The following is a 19,846-nucleotide window of genomic DNA, read 5'->3' as shown; positions in this document are numbered from 1 at the left end:
TGGCATATGTTCACCTATCATCTAATTTCTGGGGGAAGCAATAATTACTTTATAAAAATAAACATTTGGCATAATATATTATTCACTTTTGCGTGTTTGGAATGCTTTTGCTGAGATTGCCTCCGCGTTCCTCACTTGTGTTGTAAATGTAGCATATAAAAGTGTTAATTGGTTGCCTCAATCATCTGTAGAGTTTCTTGTAAATGATGTATGTGTTGAATACACGTTCTGGCACCCAAACAGCAAGCCGGCGGGAGGACGAGAACAGTAGGAATGTCCTGCTGAGCAAAGCAAATTCTAAACTGTTGTGCTGGAACGCATCCAAGCAATGCGGACAGCAAGTCGTCTGCTTCTTGCACAAGAGATATGGTGACCTCAGAACGATGCTGAGCTGTGATTGGTTTTGTTTGAAATGATACTGGGTAGACCTCAATGCTAGGTGCCTCGAGATATACCCACTATTTTTTTTTTTAATAAGCCAATAAGAAAACTCCTAATCAAGCTTTCTTGTTTCTATTTAGTCAGTGATGCCTCTTTTAGTAAGGGTTAATTAAGTGCGTATGTATGAGGAGGAAAAGTGCGTATGTATGAGGAGGAATGATATTGGTGGTATCATGAAGTTTTCAATATTTTGCATTTGTACTTTTATCAGATAGAGTAGATTTGTACTCTGTTGAGTGTTGGAATACTTTTGATTTGTACTCTGTTCAGAATATTGGAATACTTTTGTTTTCTAAACAGGGACTTGAAACATTTGCATTTCCTAATAATGAACTGTAGTCAGTATTGGACTTTGTTTCATACCATACTATTGCAGCTTGAAATGGTTTTGTTTTTAACTTATGGAACGTGCGATTTAGGTTGTTAAACAGTGAAAATGTCTTGTTTTCATGAAGCTTAAGTTGTTTTTCTTTAGTTGCCTATGCCTACTATTGTAAATCCATGAGAGGAACCAACCCGCTACCACCAGGACAGTTCTCAATGGGAGCCATTCAAATATTTTTTTTGCTATGGGCTGGAATATATTTAAGGAAAGGTCATGTTTGGAAATGGTTCTAGAAGATCACAGGGAGATGCTTTTTTATTTATATTTCTTTTTGTATTTCGAAAAACACACCTGTGCTTATAGCACCAAGCAGCTCCAAGATTTGCTTATACTGCTCCAAAACTCGATTTGTGTTGCTTCTGAGCTGCTCCAAAGCTGAAGTTTTACTGCTCCAGAGCTGCATCTTTGCTGCTCCCAGGCATGCTCCAAAAGGCTGAAGCTTGCTTCCACCCCTGCATTGGGCGCGATGCGTGTCACTCCCCTCCCGGCGCTCCTTCTTCCTCCCTATTTCTCCCATCTGCTGCTCCTGTCGTCTGCTACGTCGGTGGTCTGCTTGCTTTCTTTTCGTCAGCTCCGCTTCGCTTTTCGCTATTTCTTAGATCGTTTCCAACGCTTTTTTCTTAGCACTTTTGCGTCATTTCCTGTGTGTTTCGTGGTCATACACAATGCCGGCAACGAAGTTCAAGATGGCGCACGCTTTCGGTGCTTGGAAGCGGTCCATTAAGCTTCTTCGGGTGGCGAGGTTGGAAACCTCCGCACGTCACGTCGACGCTTCTAGCAAGGACTTTTCTGTGCCATCGGCTGTCGGCGACGACTCATTCGTCGTCCCAGATCACTGTGCTCCAGAAATGTCTGGAGTGCCGACGCTGACCTCCTCAGCTGCTTTGGACACCGTGGGCCCCATTGGTGGTATCGATGCTGTGGCAACAGGTGTAAACGTATTGTCCACCGTTCGTTTGACGGCAAATTTTCTGATGCAAGAAGTCGAAATGGCTGCTAAACATCGCGCTGCTGCTGTTCAGCTGAGCTTAGTGCTATGTCAGCAACCAAAAGAAAGTTTCAGGCCTCGCAGCCTAACTCAGCAGCCTGCACTACTTCATCTGCTACAAATGCATATGCGAAGTTCTGCCTCGTCCAGATGGATGTTTTGAACTCTGCTCTGCCCCACAGCGTGCAAGCATTGTTTGGAACCCTGGCTGACAGTCCAAGAGAGCACCAAGCTTAGACTGGCCATGAAGCTGGAGGTTGTGTGTGCCATTTGTGGCATTGTGTCTTCTGCTTGGAGTTTGGTGTTGGATCAGTGATCGAGTACCACACGGGCCTCATCTTAGATGCCGTGGTGCTTTCCAACCTACGCCTTGGATGTCAGACGGAACCGCAGCAAGGAGTCCAAGGGAACGACAACTGGCACCAGCACCATTTATGCCAGAACACAGATGCCAAATCACGGAAGATGGAAGTGGAAGCATGCTTGACCCTTTTTAAGCAGTCTGTTGAGAAGCATGACCTGCAATACAAAACGCTCGTCTCCGATGGTGACAGTAGGACTTTCTCAGCCTTGGTGGAAGAGAAAGTTTACAGAATAGTCCCCATCGTCAAGGAAGAATGCCTGAACCACAGTCAGAAGAGGATGGGGACGGCACTGTGTAATTTGGCCCAGAAGAGTGACAAGTTGTTGAATGGAAAGGGCAAACTCACAAAAGTTCTTATCGACATGCTGACCATAACTATGACTGGGCACTACGCAACAGCTCGAAGGTTGTGGCAGCAATGCAGCGGGCAGTCATGGCAACTTTCCACCATGTCACATCGAGTGATGACCAGCCCGACCATGAACTTTGCCCGGAGAGAGCCGAGCTGTGTTGCCGCCACAGAGCTGCCGAGGCAAGAGGTGAGCAGCATCCCAAGCACAAATACAAGCTCCCGGACTATATGGCTGGAGCTATGCGGCCCGTCTATGACCAACTGTTTCAGGCTTCCCTTCTGCAGCGGTGCTTGGGGGCCAAGACTCAGAATGCCTCTGAGTCGTTTCACGCAGCTCTCTAGTCACTCATGCCCAAAGAACAGCATGTGTCGCTCATTGCTGTGGAAACAGCACTTCATGAAGCAGTGCTGTGGTTCAACACAGGCTGCTACAAAGCAACGAAGGAGTTGTCGGCAGCACTGGGGCTCCAGCCAGGTCATCTAGCCCTCCAGCGAGCTGCCGAAAAAGATGCCCTACGCTTGCACAAAGCCGAGAAGTGACAACAGGCAAAGATGGAGAAGCGAAACAGGAAGAAAGTGTGCAAGGACACTTCCAGCTACTCTGCAGGATCATTCGAACCCCAGAAATGTCTGTGCAACTTTAAAATGCCATTTTCACAGAATTTTTTTTTTTTTTTTCTTGTTGGTGGTTTTAGGAGTGTCATATCTTTGGAACTGCTGAATGGATTTGAGTGCTGTTTCTTGTTTTCCATTCCTAAATAACATTGTGAGGGCATTAAGATTTTCTTTTTTTTGATCAATTGACTCAGTAGTTTATTATAAACACATTAAATTTGATGGATGTGAGTATAACCAAAAACATAAAATTCAATATTGCACAAAATGTTTTTTTGTAAAGATAATATTGAAAACAGCTTTGTCTTGCCTTGGGAATCATTAGAACAAACTTTACACTGCCCCTACTTTTTGCAAAATCTCCAGGCCTGGATCAATAGAAGCACATAAACAATTTTGACAAACCCCCATAACTTGACACCTAGCAAATACAGGACTGTGAAAATTTGCAGTTACTCTTGTGTTGGTGTTATGAACATACCCCGAAAAGTTCATTGTGATATCTCTAAAATAAAAAAAAAAAAGTTTGTTTTTGGCGCTTACGTTCTCTCTTAAAGGTGCACTAAAGACCTTTTGGGGATTGTCTCTACTTGGTGATAATGTATCTTATGGGCTCCAAGCATCCTAGAAATTCAAAAATTATGCTTGTGCGACATCTATTTCCCTACTAAAAATGTGATAGAAGTTTGTGCCACGGTGCCATGCCCCTTTCTGAGCGACGAGCGCGTGTCAGCCAATCGCAAGCTGCCTCTCTCAGAAAGGCGGCTTGCGATTGGCCGACACGCGCCCGTCGTCACACCGTCGGCGCCTCCGCTAGATTCCGTGCTCCTGATTTTTCCGCTTGGAAAGGGGCAAAGCACGAACTTCAATCACATTTTGAATAGGGAAATCAATGTCGTACGGGCATAATTTGTCCATTTCTGGGATGCTAAGATCCCATAAAATGAGTTAATCACCAAGACAGATGATCTCAGAAATGTCTTTTGTGTGCTTTTAAGGCATGATATCCTTTTTGACGAAACCCTCCTGTCCCGAAATTTTTTCCGTTCATCCGTTCATTTGTCTATTTCCGGCTAAATCTAGCGGGGAAGAAACTGAACTGGTGTTTAGGTCATGTGAGGTCAATTTGTCATGTGACCTGACTTCACATGATCTACACACCAATTCAGTTTCCCTGCCAAAGTCTGCGGAGAAATTTATGTTACATGACCTGATGTCACGGGGTGAATACGCCAATTCAGTTTCCCCAATATACACGTTTGCGAGTACAGCCTCTGGGCACTGCCATCTTGCTGCTGGTGTGGGTAGATCGTCTGATAGTCAAGCATTGTTGAGACATACCCACGGTTTCCAGACTTGCGCCCAAGCCAAGCATTTTCCATCCACGGTGGCCAGACTAGCTCTCGAAGTGCGGGTGCTTGCAAATGTCTAAATTCAGAGGGGATATTGATGTCACATGACCTATACACCAATTCACTTTCCCTGCTAAATTTAGCGGGAAATTTTAGGTCATGTGACCTGACATTATCAGACCTGTACATTCATTTCATTTCCCTGCTCAATGTATCGGGGCACTTGGTAAAGATAAAGGTTCTTCACACACCGAAATGACAGCTTAATGTCTTTTAAATAATTTTAAACTATTACACCTTAAATACTGCATTTCGTTCGTTATAGGACTTTGGAGATAAAGGTTGGACAATCTTCTCGATACCAAATTTTACAAAATTTAGGACTTTGTTCCAAACTGAAAGATGTCGGATATCTAAAAACAAGTTTTACTATTTTCAACATTTGATATATTTCAAATGTAATTTCCAAGCAGCATCCAACATATTCTTCTTCCAACTTGTATTTGGCATAACTCCTTTGGTTGAGCATGCTGTGCAGAATTATTTAGGCATGGTAATATGGAAGTGGTCATTTAGGGCACCATTTCAACTTTTACTCTCAAGTTATGCCAGGCTCCAATGGTAGACACTGGGTAACAACAGAATGTCTGGTAAAAAGCTAAGCTCAGTATTAATAACCCTGTTGACATAATATAGTTTGCTGTAGTGAATATAGTCAGTGGACTGTGCAATGCAAAGATTCTTGTCTACATATTCCGAAGCCCTTAAAGTGATTGTGAGTTGCTTGCTACCATGTACCATGAAGAACCATTCTAGGTGACTAGTCTCAGATTGTACTTGTAGTGTTTGACATCAACATGTAGAAAAAAAATGGTACCGACTACTTACCCTGGCCCCTTTTTTGCAGTTCATCTCGTTTATCCGACACAAGTAACACATCGGACTCTTCGCCGACGCGACCCCTGTCTCAGCAGTTGGGAGACGAATTCAAGTCTGCTGTTTTGCAATGGCAGAACAGGGGTGAGACCTGGTTGCATCTTGATTCTGCTGGAATATAGGTGGCAATAGACTGGGGCTAATGCAGTTCCTAGTTTTTGGTATTTACCGTAAAATACCGTGGAAGCACCCATTTCGTTACAGCGCCCACAATTAACATTTCCTAAACTTGGGAATTCTGCAAATTATATGTTGGCCTGATTTGACTGGACAAGCGCCCACATCTAGATTAACCCAGTTTTAAGTGACAGTGGAGTGGGCGCTCCCCCGGTAATTTGTGGTAGTATATAAGTGCTTCTCATTATGTACATAGTTTCAAAAGCATTCCGTATATTCAACTCGTTTCTTACTGTCATGAGGAAGAGTGCTCAAAGAGATAGGACAAAAGTTGATGGCAGAAAATGAACTCCAATACAACACCCCTGATTTTGAAGAAAAATAAAGCCTGAAAACAGGGAACCCTGTTTGTAAATCCCAGTACTGCCAAGCAATAAAAACCAAGCATATCTTAGAATCGGGTATTGACGGCATTCGGAGCGTCAGACACCGGTTCAAGTACTGTCTTATTTGCGTGATACATCTACTGTCAAGTTTATAAATGAAAGTAATTTTGGAATCTGAGAATGACGTTCATTCTATGAATTCAGAGGGGAACTTGCCCAGCTGCTCATTGGTTCTGATGATGTATGCAAGGCCATGGTTCTGTCCAACTCCAGACTGACTTTAAAAGGATAAAGACCTCAAAATTTTGGATTGAATTTTTTTTAGTCTGAGTAATACATATGGCATACCTAGTGGTTTTGGTTTCGATTGCTGGAAGCCAGAATCTTGGGATGACTGTGGGACCAGAGAGTGCAACTATGGCAGCTGTCACACGGGCCCATAAACTGGGATGTGGTGGCAGCTTTGATGTCTATTCTAGTTTAGTAGATGAAGCATGCATGTATGCATCACAAATTTTTGGGGCCGACGTGACATCCACCATTATTACTCCCTGATCATTGACGTCGTCCTGAGATCTGCAGCCCTCAGCGATTGAAGCCAGAATCACTACGTAGAAATAATATTATTATAAATTGGTTATTTTACATTGCATTCTACGATTACTGTAATATCCCGAGTCATCGCCCACCCCACTTTTTGGGCGAGTATCAATTTCCAAAAAAATGTTGAGTGATCGTTCAGCCCGACAAATACCCCAACGCGGACTCCACGAACATTCATTCTACCCGATTGACGCGGCTGCGGACCTTACCCGTGACAAAGTAAAACAAAGGAGGGAAAGACGTTTTCTTTTGTTTACACATTTACACATACTCTCGACCCCGAAGTCGAGAGTATGTACATGCATGTGAATGGAAAACGATAGAGATAAAAAAATAAAATTTTTTATTGCTTTCAATAAAATTTGTTTGGACAAAAACAAATGTAGGAAAGATAACACATGCAGCAAGTTAAGGATTGCGAGGTCAGCGAATGCCCCATATTCTGGAATGTAACCGCGGAGTGTAAGGTCAAAGTCCATCTCCACCGAAATGAGGTTATTGCGAACCCTCCTTCTCCCGGTACGTCGCCACAGCGTTTGGTAAGGTTGTGCAATGTTTCGGACAAAGCCAACGTGTAAATAAAGATTTGCTGGAACGCCGCTCACAGACGTTTGTAAAGATGTCCCATTTCGAGCTCTGTGTTCGTGATGCTGTCCAGGCCATGCAGCAATGCCACCTCAACACGTGTTGATAGCACGCCGAGTTCGGACGCAAGCATGTACGCACCAAACAAAAAAGTTGCTCTAGAGCCTGCTCTTTGTAATTGACAAGGCTCCCAACTTGGCCCGACGCCAAAGTATTTGCCAACGCGATCGCCGGCTTCCCCGCTTCTCCAGCATCGCTCTTGGTCACTTCTTTCACCCGCCCGCTCGCTCGCTCGGTTGTTGCGTTTTCTTGGGTTTTCTATTTTCCTGTTGACTCTTTTTTTTTTATTTATTTATTTTTCAAATGAACAGAACATAGCGGTGTTAGAAACAAACTTTCCGGGAACAAACTTTTGCACTGTATGCTGAGAGTGGTGTGCATTGCGCATATGCAGGCAACGGACTTTGTGATAGTAAAACATTCTGTCATAAGCATTTCTTGCATAAAACAATGAAATCAATTTTAGTTTAATGGATTTCTTGTGGAGCCATGCTAGACATCTACAGAAAACTGGGCGGTTTTTTCAACTTTCCGTGTTTACCCACCGCTACATGGCCCACCCCACTTTTTTTTTATGAATTTCAGGTGACAATAATTCGAACTCCAGGAAGACACAAATTTTGTTTGAATTATCAAAAATTCTTCTAAACATGATTCAAGATAAAATTAGGATTTGTTATATGGATGGCTACACATAGAAAGCTGATATTTGATGATTTCCTTTACACAAGCCTACTAATCATTAAAAAAGTATGCCAGACATGAAACATTGGTGAAATGTATGAGACAAGTTTATTCATTCCTTAAAATATTGTCCATCGTGAACTGTTTAGACAGCACATAACACCTCAAAATAAAATTAAATTTATTTATCCAAGAAAAAAGTTGTCCAATGTGAACTAATTAGCCCCGTTGAGTGCGCTTCTTGCCGAGCACCAGTGCACTGCAGAGAAGCAACACCTGTGGAAGCGAGTTCCGCGGGTGTTGCTTGTCTGCAATACACCGGTACTCGGTAAGAAGAGTGCTTAACGGAGCCACGAGAACAAAAAGTATGAATTACACGAAACCACCATTCGATCAGGCGGCTTATAAATACATTGAAAACAAAGCGGGGCAACCAAAATTTTGAAAATGATTTGAATTAACCAGCAGCATGAAATAACCAGTCTTAGGTAGTAACGCGTTACTGTAATTTTGTTACTTTTTTGGTAACTTGTAACTGTAACGAGTTACTTTTTAAAAATGTAACTTGTAACTGTAGTTCTATTACTTTTTTCTGAGGTAACGATGAAAGTAACGACGTTACTTTTGTCGTTACTTTCCAGTTTTTTATGAATAATATATCACTGAACGAGGTACAATTTAGCCATTTTTTGCGCTTTCCAAATTGTCTCTTCCGACATTTCGAGTGTCAAGTTATTTTTTGCACAGACTTGTGAATACGTTCTTTCTCGCCAGTCACGACCCGAATATAGCCACGTGTAGGTTTGGTGAAAACAATGTAGTTATCTTTAGCACACGCTTGTACTTTGTGACTGAACACATGCATCTTAGTGTCTTGAAGAACTATCTCTTTCGCGTTTTTTTTTTTTCTGCGCAAACGCTTTTTAATCGGGTGAATCAAACGTGAAACAACAATACACGCAGAGGGCACTGCGAATGTTTCGTGTTTTGATTAGCGCCGCCACTCCGCACTGCGCATGTTTCGTATTTTGATTTGCGCCATTTATCCGGTGTAGTGTCTACAGTCGAGGCAAAATTTACTGCTGTTTGCGCGGGGTTTGTTTCTGGCTTGCCGGGTACAAACTGAAATATGTCCAGGGACTCTATGAACCCAGCGCAACCGTCAACGAGCCAGCAATGTGCTAGCGCTACCAAGGCTGTGAATGTTGATAAAAACAAAGAAAAACTACCATGGCCGGCGTACAGAGAGTATTTTGCTGACGTGGAGGAGGCTACTAACACCTTGACCGCAGAAAACGGCACTCTATTGCCTCACCGCCTACCCGGCAATCAAACACCTGTTCCGGCGACACAACACAGCAATCCCATCCAGCGCGTTAGACGAGCACCTGTTCAACAAGGGCAGGGACGTGTTCGTTATCAAACAAGGGAAACTTTCAGAAACTAATTTCGGGAAGCAACTGCTGCTAACTTACAATACGAAGTAAAAAGCACACTTTTTAATTTTATGTTAATAACTTGGTGAAAAGCGTTTTCTAGTTTTTCCTAATTTTTCTTTTGTGTTATAAAAAAAGTAACTGAAAAGTAACGTCGTTACTTCTTAAAAGTAACTAACTGTAACGCGTTACTTTTTTGTTGCGGTAACTGTAACGGTAACTTCACTACTTTTTTCTGAAAGTAACTGTAACGAATTACTTTTTAAAAGTAATTTACCCAAGACTGGAAATAACCAAGTTTTAATTATCGCGAGCCTACTGTATAGCCTTCCTTGGCTATATATACCACCAGGCGGGCTGTATAGAGATGACAGTGGAACATGGTACAAGTGCCTTTGAGTGATTTTATACCTACTACAGTAAAGCGCGAAACACATGTACGACGAAACCGTCCGATCCGATGTCCGACCGCGCAATACTACAGTCGGAGGCGAGGGTTTTCAACGCTCTCCGATGCTACGAAAACCCTCGCCCCCCAAGGTCATTCCGGCAGTCTGCACTTCGGATCGGAAGGTTTCGTCGTACATCTGTTTCACGCTTAATGTCTCGGTAATATGGATGCCCCCCATATAGACAACATTTTCGGGGACATACTGCATAAATATGTATTTTTTTGTCATTATAATGGACAACTCGCATTATGGACGCTTTTATGGGGCAATGGAATCACCCATATTAACGAGATATCACTGTAGTCGTTCGGTTTTGGAGTTTTGAAGTGTGGCTATCTGGAGCCTTTCTAGGATCGATAGGAAATACAGCTTTGTTAGTTGATCACTAACTGCATGTGTGCTGTGCTTGGCAGGGCACAATGACAGCTCGGGCTCTCTCGGCTCCCTGGAGAGCCCACCAGGCAAGCGGCTGTCTTCGCTGTCATCGCCCACTGATTCACAGCAGAGCCTGTCACCGACTCCCACTCCTCCCCCGCATGCTCAGAAAGTGACCCTACTTACGCACAAGAAGCTTAACCCAAGCCTGCCGCGTGAGTGCTTTTTACACTTGCAGTTTGGTTTCTGCTCTTGCATTCTGCTCTAAGTGGGCCAAGTGGACTGGACCAAAAAGGTTTAGAAGTAACTTCAGTCATTCTGTGCAGAGGTACTATTCCTTAGTGCTTTTTCTTGTTGAAACTATAGAAGTCTTGACTAGAATAATGTGCAACCTAGGTGATCAGATTCAAACAAAGGAAAAGTCCTCTTATCCTTTTGCAGCAACCAGGTGCAAATATCGGCGAAACAATTCTGGACATCCAACCAGTATCAAGCTTCTTGGTTTTCATGATATTCTGGCCTCATTTATTTTCTAAGTGGTTATTATTTTTTTTTTTTTGCTTTGAGACGAATTTGTTTTTATTATGTTACCAAAAGAGAGCACTACAGAGCATGAAAAGACCTGAAACCTTTGGGTAATTTCTCAGGTTGAGTCAGCCCAAACTGAGTCAGCCCAAACTGTGCACAAACCTTTGCTCGTGTGTTGTCATTGCACAATCCCTGGAATAACACAAGTAGTTTGAAAGTAGGCACTAGATTGAGTTGGACTTGTTTGTTCACCAGACCTTGGATGTGCTTCAGTGCTTGATAACCACCTCTTGTCACCCTGTGAGCTTACTTAGCCTGCTGAAACTTTCCTTGGGGGGATGGGGACATTCAACTGTCCCCATCCCCGAAACCCTAGTTCCGAAAACGCGGAACTAGGGTTCCGCGTTTTCGGTTTTTATTTTCTCAAAATTCGACTTACTTTTTTCAATGTTTATTTTAAGATTCCATTTTTTTTTTTGTGTATATTTATGCTTACAAAAGTTTACCTTTTTTTTTTTTTTTTTTTCGGTGAATATGAAAGAAACACCATCGGACACTGGATCAGATGATGCTTGTAACTGTGATATTTGTGATCCCTCAAGCAATAACCGCACAAATACATTAAAAAAAAAAAAAAAAATCAACATTTTATTTTGCACACATTTGCCATTTTATTTGGCAAATGTGTGCAACTGTAAAAAAGAAAAAAACTACAGAAGTACAAACAAGTCAGTGTTAAAAAACATGGAACTTCACCTTCTGTACATTAGTATTATGTGATCTTGCTACAGTAAACACAAATATACAGTCGGGGACAAAAGTCCCCAGGACGCGCGAGCTGCGACTGAAACGCATTGCTCTGCCATCTGCCGGCGGGTCGCCTGGTTTCGAGATCGCACAAAAGCGCATGCGCGTCCTACTGTGCCTGCAAACATGTGTGTTTTCCCGCTCTTGTGCGGTGCGGCGCCTAACTCGGAATAGGGCGCTTGTTACCGCCTCGGAGATTGCGCTTAGTGACATCACCTATAAACAAAGTCCCGGCAGCTCAAGTGAGCGATAAACTCAACTGGTTATAAACAAGGTGCGCTGACACGGCGAAATGCGGCACAATGCCGCCAGCGGTATCTCCAGTTTTGGAATGTGTAGCAGAAGCAAGTCATCCGCGAGTGCTATCTCTTAGGCGGTACCACGCGCCCGATTCCGAGTTAGGCGCCTCGCCACAGAAGAGCGAGAAAACACACAAGTTTGCAGGCACAGTGGGACGCGCATGCGCTTTTGGGTGATCTCGAGACCAGGTGACCCGCCGGCAGATGGCAGAACAATGCGTTTCAGGCGCAGCTCGCGCGTCCTGGGGACTTTTGTTCCCGACTGTACTTTCCCAGGTTCTCCTCGTTGATCCACATTCATTCTTTCCTGTTAATGACCCTGGACTTCGAGATTGCCCTCTCAACGTTAACACTGGACACTGGTAGGCTGAGGAGATGAGGGGCTACGTGATCCGAAATCGGCCAATCAACGAAATGTGATTATCAAAAGAGACACGGTGCAGCGTTGTGAAGCACAACATATTTCGTGTACTCACTAAACTCTGGCTGCAGATCCTGCATGAAGCGAAAAACCTTCTACTAGCCCACACCCAAACTTTTTTTTTTAGGACCAGGAACTTGACACACTCAGCCCGACCACAGAAAGGACACAGATGTCCCGCGAAGGGCAATCCAAGGCCTCTTTTGTTGCATGTTGAACCTTGGAAGAGGGCAATCACGAAGAGGTCACACAATGTCGAACCTTGCAACGCCCAGTCTTGGGTAGTAACGCGTTACTGTAACTTCGTTATTTTTTTGGTAACTTGTAACTGTAGTAAACTTGAGGAAGAAAATGAGAAAGGACGGACATGAGTTACTTTATGAAAATGTAACTTGTAACTGTAGTTCTATTACTTTTTCTCAGGTAACTACGAAAGTAATGACATTACTTTTTTCGTTACTTTCCAGTCTTTTATGAATAATATATGATTGAACAAGCACAATCTACCTATTCTTTGCACTTTCCAAATTGTCTGTTCCGACGTTTCGAGTGTTAAGTTGGCCTTGCACAAACTTGTAAATGCGTTCTTTCTCGCGAGTCATGACCCGAATATAGCCACGTGTAGATGTGATGAAAAACAAATCTAGTTATATTTATGCATGTGCTTGTACTTTGTGACTGAATACTTACATCTTAGTATCTTGAAACACTAACTATGTTGCGGCTGTTCTTCTTTTTTTTTTTGCGCAACCGCTTTTTAATTGGGTGAGTCAACCGTGAAATAACAATGCACACAGAGGGCATTGCGAATGTGTCGTATTTTGATTATCGCCACTAATCCGCACTGCGCATGTATGGTATTTTGATTTGCACCACTACTTAGGTGTGGTGTTAACAGTAGAGGCAAAATTTACTATTGTTTGTGCGGGGTTTGCTTGTTGCTCTGGTTGTGCGGGGTCTGTTTAGCAAGGGCAGGGACGTGTTCACCATCAAACGAACGAAACATTTAGACACTAATTTCGAGAAGCAACTGCTGCTAAGTTACAATATGAAGTAAAAAGCATACTTTTTAATTTTATGCAATAAAACTTAGTGAGCGGCGTTTTCTAGTTTTTTTCTAAATTTTTCATGTCGTAGAAAAGTAACTGAAAAGTAATGTCGTTACTTTTTAAAAGTAACTGTAACTAGTTACTCTTTTGTTGCGGTAACTGTATTGGTAACTTTGCTACTTTTTTTTAAAGTAACTAACTGTAACAAATTACTTTTTAAAAGTAACTTACCTAAGACTGGCAACGCCCTCTCTCTTCCCTCCCCCCTTCCCCACCCTCCCCCCGCCCATCTCGACGCGACCCTAAACCCCCCTCCCCCCTGACCATTTTCGGTTTTAACAAAATTTTAGAGAATAAATTCGGCTTACTTTTTTCGGTTCTTGTCGGTTTAGACTGAAAGTGCCGAACCTAAAAACTGACCTTTTTCGGTTAAAACCGAATTTCCGAAAATGGATTCGGCGTACTTTTATCGGTTTAAACCAAAAACTCCGAACCCTAGGCATAACCAAGGTAGAACACAAAGAAAGCATTTTGCTGGGGATGTGAGGTGTAGTACTATCTGTGTTTCACCAATATATAAGCATTCTTTCATTGGAAAGGGCCTGTGTTGCGGAGGCTAACTCTTTGACAAACCAAAAATAGACGTCAGTTAGAGTACATTAACTTTAAAAAGTAAGAGCCGTGGGTTTGGGGCACATTTTGTATGTTCTGAATTTTTCTTTTATTTGTTTAATTTGAATAGCTGTAGAAGTGTCAGCGTTTATACGCCTTCTGCAAATACATTGTATTTTTAAGAAACAAAATTTTTAAATCTTTTTTTTACATTATACCAATCTCAGTTTCCTTTGAAAGAACAACTAATTGGCCAAATTTTGATGTCATATTGCTTCATACACAACTTAGTTAGGAAAATGAATGCATTTGCATGGATCCTTTGAAAATTGCTACTTTTCCTCTGGTTAGGAAAGAGTTAAAGGTTTGATCCTGGTATGAGCACATTAACCGTAACAAAACTGCTGCACTTCATTAGACTTTTCTTGCAGTGGAACCAAATCTGGGATTCCAGCTTGTTGAGGGGCACGCATAATCCATTAACAATTTTGATATTCAAGGAAATTAAGGCGCGATGGCTCGCATCATGGAGGTAGGAAGCTTCTGGAAGCGACATGACGCCATCAGAGGTGAAGCCTCTGATGGTGTGGAGTGTGGAGGCGCACGCCCCCAATGGTGACCAAGACCAAGAGATACTATTGGACGAAAAGAGGAGCTAAGTCAGTGCCAAGAGCTGTTTTGGTCACCCTCGGGGGGGCCCCCCGGAGGGTGACCAAAACAGTTGTTGGCGCCAAGTCAGCTCTCCTTTTCGTCCAATAGCATCTCTTAGTTTTTGTCATCGTTGGGGGCGTGTCCCTCCACACTTCTGGCTTCACCTCTGGTGGTGTCATGTTGCCTCCAGAAGCTTCCTACCTCCATGGCTCGCACAAACCAGGAGCATGCCCATTAAGTACCCAACGGTAGTCTCGCTGTACCGTTGCGATGCGTGTTCCCCAGGCGATGGCAGCTTGCGCCCGTCACCTGGCCAGAAGGGTGGCGGGGAGCCAGGTGTGGCATCGCGGGAGCGGCGAGAAGAAGTGCGACCACACCACTGGCAGAGCGGACCGGTCGACCGTTGGAGCGTCTCGCAAGTGGGCCAGTGGCTCGTGGTGCTGGGCCTGGAGGCACACGTGCCGAGCTTTGCTTCGCACGGAATCCACGGCGACGCCCTCCTGCAGTTGGACAGCGCACGGCTTAAGGTATCCTCCACAACGATTCTGCTGTCGGGCAGCGCTCGGTTTGAACGCAAAAGTGTGCAAACTTTCGTGTTGCCTTTGAGAGAGAGACATGCATCTTTCCCCTAATTTTTCGATTAAGCTGCAACTCATAACGTTGCATTGCACTGTAAATTTCAATAATTGTTTTTTTTTTTTTTTCTGTTTTAAGTTTTATTTTGGTGTGGGAATGGATCACCAAATTCCGTAAAAGCGGCACCTGCCGATGATCCGATTATGCTGGCTTGAAATAAATGCCACTTTTCATCGCCAAGGTTCATGAACAATGTATGTATACACCGAAAACGGAGTCCTATTTATGGTATCTGTTGGGAGAGCGCTTTCTTTTTCTTTTGTCTTTCTTGACTGAATGCAAATACCGTAGTCCCGAAAAAAAAAAAAAGGTTGTCTTTTTGGGAGTGAAGTATATACTTTTAACACAAAAGGTTTTTTTCACAGGAGCTGGGGGTGGTGGGGACAAGTGACCGGTCTTTGCTGAAGAAGAAAATCAAGGAGCTGCGTTCCCAACTGGACAAGGAACGTAAGGCGCAAGAGAAGGAACTTCGGGCACGGGAAAAGCTACAACGCAAAGCCGACAAAGCCAAGCGCAAGTGATGTAGCCACCTGGATTGGTGAAGTGAGTGTGCAGGGTGCTCCCTCCACCCGGTCAGAAACCCAGTTTTCTTTTAAATGCCTTCAGTTCATAATGAACACAACGAACGCCACGCTCGCAACCCACAAGGGGCAACTTGGAGAATAAACTCGCTTGCTCCTCATAGAGGCAAGCAATGCTCTTATGTATTTGGGTGTGATTCTGTTTAAATGCAAGTTTGAAAGCTTTCTTGCATTTTGTGTACTATGGGTTCAGTGAACAGATCATGTATGTTATTTAAACACCTATTTTGTGTTTTTTATTGCACGAGAAACGGCAGAGTGCCGCATGTAAATGCACACACATATATTTAACAAACATTCCTTTCTCTGCTGGAGCTCATGTGACATTGATGGGTTGTGTCCCGGTCCCTGTGGCAGCTAAGTGGTGTAACCTGTCTCAGTGTGATGCCGATCATTGTTTTTTCTAAGAAATTGGCAGTGTTTTCTTTTTCATTTATGTTTGTGTTGTCAGTTGCTCATTGACCTCTTGGGAGAAAGTCTTCCAGGAAGCCACTTGTTCGTGTGTGCCAGAGCAGTTTTTGTTTTCCTCCTTGCAAGCTTCATTTTAAATGTGCATTTTCATCAGGGTACCCTGCTTCATTTTGTATATTTTCACATGTGTACCTAATATTTGTTGTACCCTTGTTGGTTTTACATAGTCTGCAGTAGAACTGACAGTTGGACTAAGTTATACGCACAGATTTTATATTGTTTTTGTGCATGTTGTCTGGGATATGCACTTACCAATTGAATGGAATTTTCTACTGCATTGCACTACTTGGCATTGCCTGATACATGGGTCACTCTGTGCAGTCCTAGGATATAGTAGTGGGGATATATTTTAAACCAATTTTTTTTTTTTGGCACTAGACGTATGTATTTTACGAATTAAGAGTGTACTGGTAATGTCTGTTTTGTTGCTTTCCGTTTATTCTTGTAGACCTATGTGTGACCGGTAAAAGTGCAGAAGTTTAAACACTAAGTGAGTTCTATTTATTTCCTCTTCCAAGGTGCCTCTTGTGTGTATGAACATACAGGGCCACTGTATTTTGGAACAGGGTACTGTATTTCAGATGGTGATCATCGTGATGGTGGCTAACGTTTCTGCAAAAATAAGGCTTGATCATTTCTACTAGTTTGATGTTGCCCTACTTCACCAAATGACTGCCATAACTGAAATTGCTTGGTTGTTTTAGGAGGGCAACGAATCCAAAGAAACAAACCCGGTTCCGCAATAGAGTGACTCTAACACAGGTTTGACTTGAGTAGCTGTTTATGGCAACTATTGACCTGAAAGGATCTGCCATTCCATATGCACTGATTTTGATATTTTTAGACTAGAGATATCAGTAGTAGTGCATGAAATGTTTTACAAATGTCTAAAGATTCGTGTTTTAACATTTGCGTGACTTGTGAAGGGATTTCATGCTTTACTCTCGGAATCACAAGCTGGTCTCAACTGTGTCTGCCTGGTTTGTAGAACAGAGGAGTGCATTGTTGCACTTCTTGGTTCAACGGGGTAAAGTGTTCACTCAATAGAAACACGTTGCTCTTGTGACCAAGCAAGCAGAATTTAAACCCAACTTCCTATCTTGGGTAATACTGCAGAAACAGTTTCACATGCAGCATAGTTATGTGTATCTTCCACCTTGACACATGAACATGATGAGGAGCTAGGTAGATGTCAAAATCAACAACTAAATGAAATAAGCTGTTGTGAATGTTGTGAAAAGCAACGATGGTCAATTGAATTTAGAACACTGATAATGTGGATCATCCTTAACAAGGCCATCGGGTTTTCTACACTTTCTATTTTAAAAAATATGGGAAGTTTCCTTTCATTGGGTGTCAATGATTGATGTGAACTGTTTCAACGATTTTTTTGTTTGAGCAGATGTGAGCAAATGAGATTACCAGTTTGCCTAAGATTTTTAAGAGTATAGATAATGAAGTGACAGTGATGTATTACATTAGATCAGAATTCAGTGATGACAACAGAAGGGTGCTTGCTAACTGGAGGTTGTATTGTAGCACATGTGATGTACTAAATGTGCATTACTATATGATATTACACATTTGCTTAATTTTTAATGAAATGTGATGACATATTAGGCCGATTAGCACTTGGAACATTGTACTGTTTGCTTTTTTAAGATACTACTATAGTTTCATTTTTCATTTTTTTTTATTTTCCTAATATTGTACTTTAATAACAAGACTTTCTCAAGTTGCTCATCTGACTACTACTACCTTGTTCCAATATTGTTTGAACATAAAGCTCTGAGAGAACCCATCTCCATTACCACAATGTGCTGATGGTTGTGCGCCTGTTCTCGGGAATTTTCTTTTGCTCAAAGTGGCAGGAGAGCGGACGAACAAAAGTTAGGCATGAGACAAGTTCTTTGATAGAGTCCTTATTTTTGCTGTGTACAGTTTCCATGAACCTTTGTATGACAGTTTTGTTGACATGCTGTGATAGTTTGTGGAAACATGCTATAGACTTTTTACTTTAAAAAGTCCAGCAGGAATCGGTTACTTAACTTGACCCTTAGTGGACGATGAAGCTACAGAAAACAGTGGTGAGCGGCAACCTAATGCATTTGAGGCTGTGGTACCCATGGATGCCAAACTTGTGCAAGTGATGTAGTCCAAACTTTCTTCATTTTGTCGTATCGCAAACATTTCAGCCTCTTTTTTACAGACAGCTCTTCACATCGACTCAAGTGTTACGATGTCTTTGACATGTTTTAATTTTCTTACCTGTGAAGTTTTGTTTACTTGACTGGACAACTATTCTTAATTTGGGGTTGTAAATGTTGCAAATACATTATTTTTAGTGCTGAAGACAGAAAAAGCAAATGACAGTTTCAATGTTTGTAGTGGAGGCATTTGGGACTCCTGTCTCAAAGTGCCGCAATTGAAAACAGTGGTGTTGCATGTATGTCAGTGATAGTAGTGCACGTCTGCTTCAGGTGCTAGGTTGCTGACATAGCGGAGTGCTGGAGCAATGCAGATACTAGTAATCTCAGACAACATACCTACCAGTATGAGACTCTGTCAAGAGCCTGCATTCATCCTGGTGTCTGCAGAGCTCTTCACCGTCTCATTCTACTGTGAAGCGTGCATCGTCGATAAATTTTGTACGAACATTTTCATAGTGTAGTAAGCTATGTAGCTATGAACTCAACAACTGGTCTGAGTGTGAACAAATAAATTGTGGTTTTTATGCAATCTTCAGGTCACTTTTATTGCTTTGAACTTGCCATTTATGTGCATAATGGGATAAAAAGCTCTGTAAACATAGATGTCTCCATTTACTGAGCTGTTTATCCCTGTCATGTACAGTCGGGGACAAAAGTCCCCAAGACGTGCGAGCTGCGACTGAAACGCATTGCTCTGCCATCTGCCGGCGGGTCGCCTGGTTTCGAGATCATACAAAAGCGCATGCGCGCCCTGTGCCTGCAAGCATGTGTGTTTTCCCGCTTTTCTGCGTCGCGGCGCCTAACTCAGAATCGGGCGCGTGGTACCGCCTCGGAGATGGCGCTTACTGACATGGCACCTATGAAGCAAGGAGTCACGGCTGCTCAACTGAGCGATAAGCTTAGCTGGTTATAAAGCAAGATGCGCTGACACGGCGAAATGCGGCGCAATGCCGCAGGCGGTATCTCCAGTTTCGCAATGCGTAGCAGACGCCCGTCAGCCGCAAGCGCTATCTCCGAGGCGGTATAAAGCGCGATCCAAACCAACGCTTCTTTTTGCGCCTGTAGGTCGTGCGGCTGCGGATGTAACGCATTTCGTGAAGTTTTTGCTGTTTCCGGGCGCGCTTTCTGAGTCAGAACCGTGCGCTTTGGTTTGGACGGGCGAAACTTCGGGCGAGCGCGCACGCAGGCACGAGCGCACAAGCAAAGTGCAACTGCGACAGACTGGCCGGCCAGACGGCGAGGGAAAGAGAGAGAGAGATCGCGTTGTCATGTTGGAAGAGAATAAAAGGGAGAGAGGAGAGGGCAGCCAGACGGCGAGAAACGCGGAGCCGGAACTAGCTTGCCCTCCACCGATTGGCCGGGACACAGGAGCGCCCTACTACGTCACCGCGCGTTTTTGTGCGCGTTGAGAAGAAGTTGAAATTATCCAACTTTCTTGTGCGCGCCCGGA

The 19,846-nt window shown here is 43.2% G+C and overlaps 1 protein-coding gene across 2 annotated transcripts in view; it reads left to right on the top strand.

The window, feature by feature from the left end:
- LOC8033005 overlaps nucleotides 1–18,925 on the top strand; it is a 71,300-nt gene extending 52,375 nt beyond the window's left edge. The window contains exons 15-18 of one of the 2 annotated variants that reach the window (XM_029994933.4): nucleotides 5,405–5,517; nucleotides 10,170–10,346; nucleotides 14,784–15,025; nucleotides 15,500–18,925. In XM_029994933.4, coding sequence (XP_029850793.2) covers nucleotides 5,405–5,517; nucleotides 10,170–10,346; nucleotides 14,784–15,025; nucleotides 15,500–15,655 — 688 coding nt within the window. In that variant the 3' untranslated portion in view covers nucleotides 15,656–18,925. The remainder of the gene's footprint in view (nucleotides 1–5,404; nucleotides 5,518–10,169; nucleotides 10,347–14,783; nucleotides 15,026–15,499) is intronic. The other variant, XM_029994934.4, reaches the window with a different exon arrangement.
- The last annotated feature ends 921 nt before the right edge of the window (nucleotides 18,926–19,846 follow it).

This window comes from Ixodes scapularis, unplaced genomic scaffold, assembly GCF_016920785.2.
Source record: "Ixodes scapularis isolate PalLabHiFi unplaced genomic scaffold, ASM1692078v2 PGA_scaffold9__187_contigs__length_104089568, whole genome shotgun sequence".
NCBI lineage: Eukaryota > Metazoa > Arthropoda > Arachnida > Ixodida > Ixodidae > Ixodes > Ixodes scapularis.
Note: the sequence above shows the minus strand (reverse complement) of the source record. Positions and strands in the feature narration are given on the sequence as shown.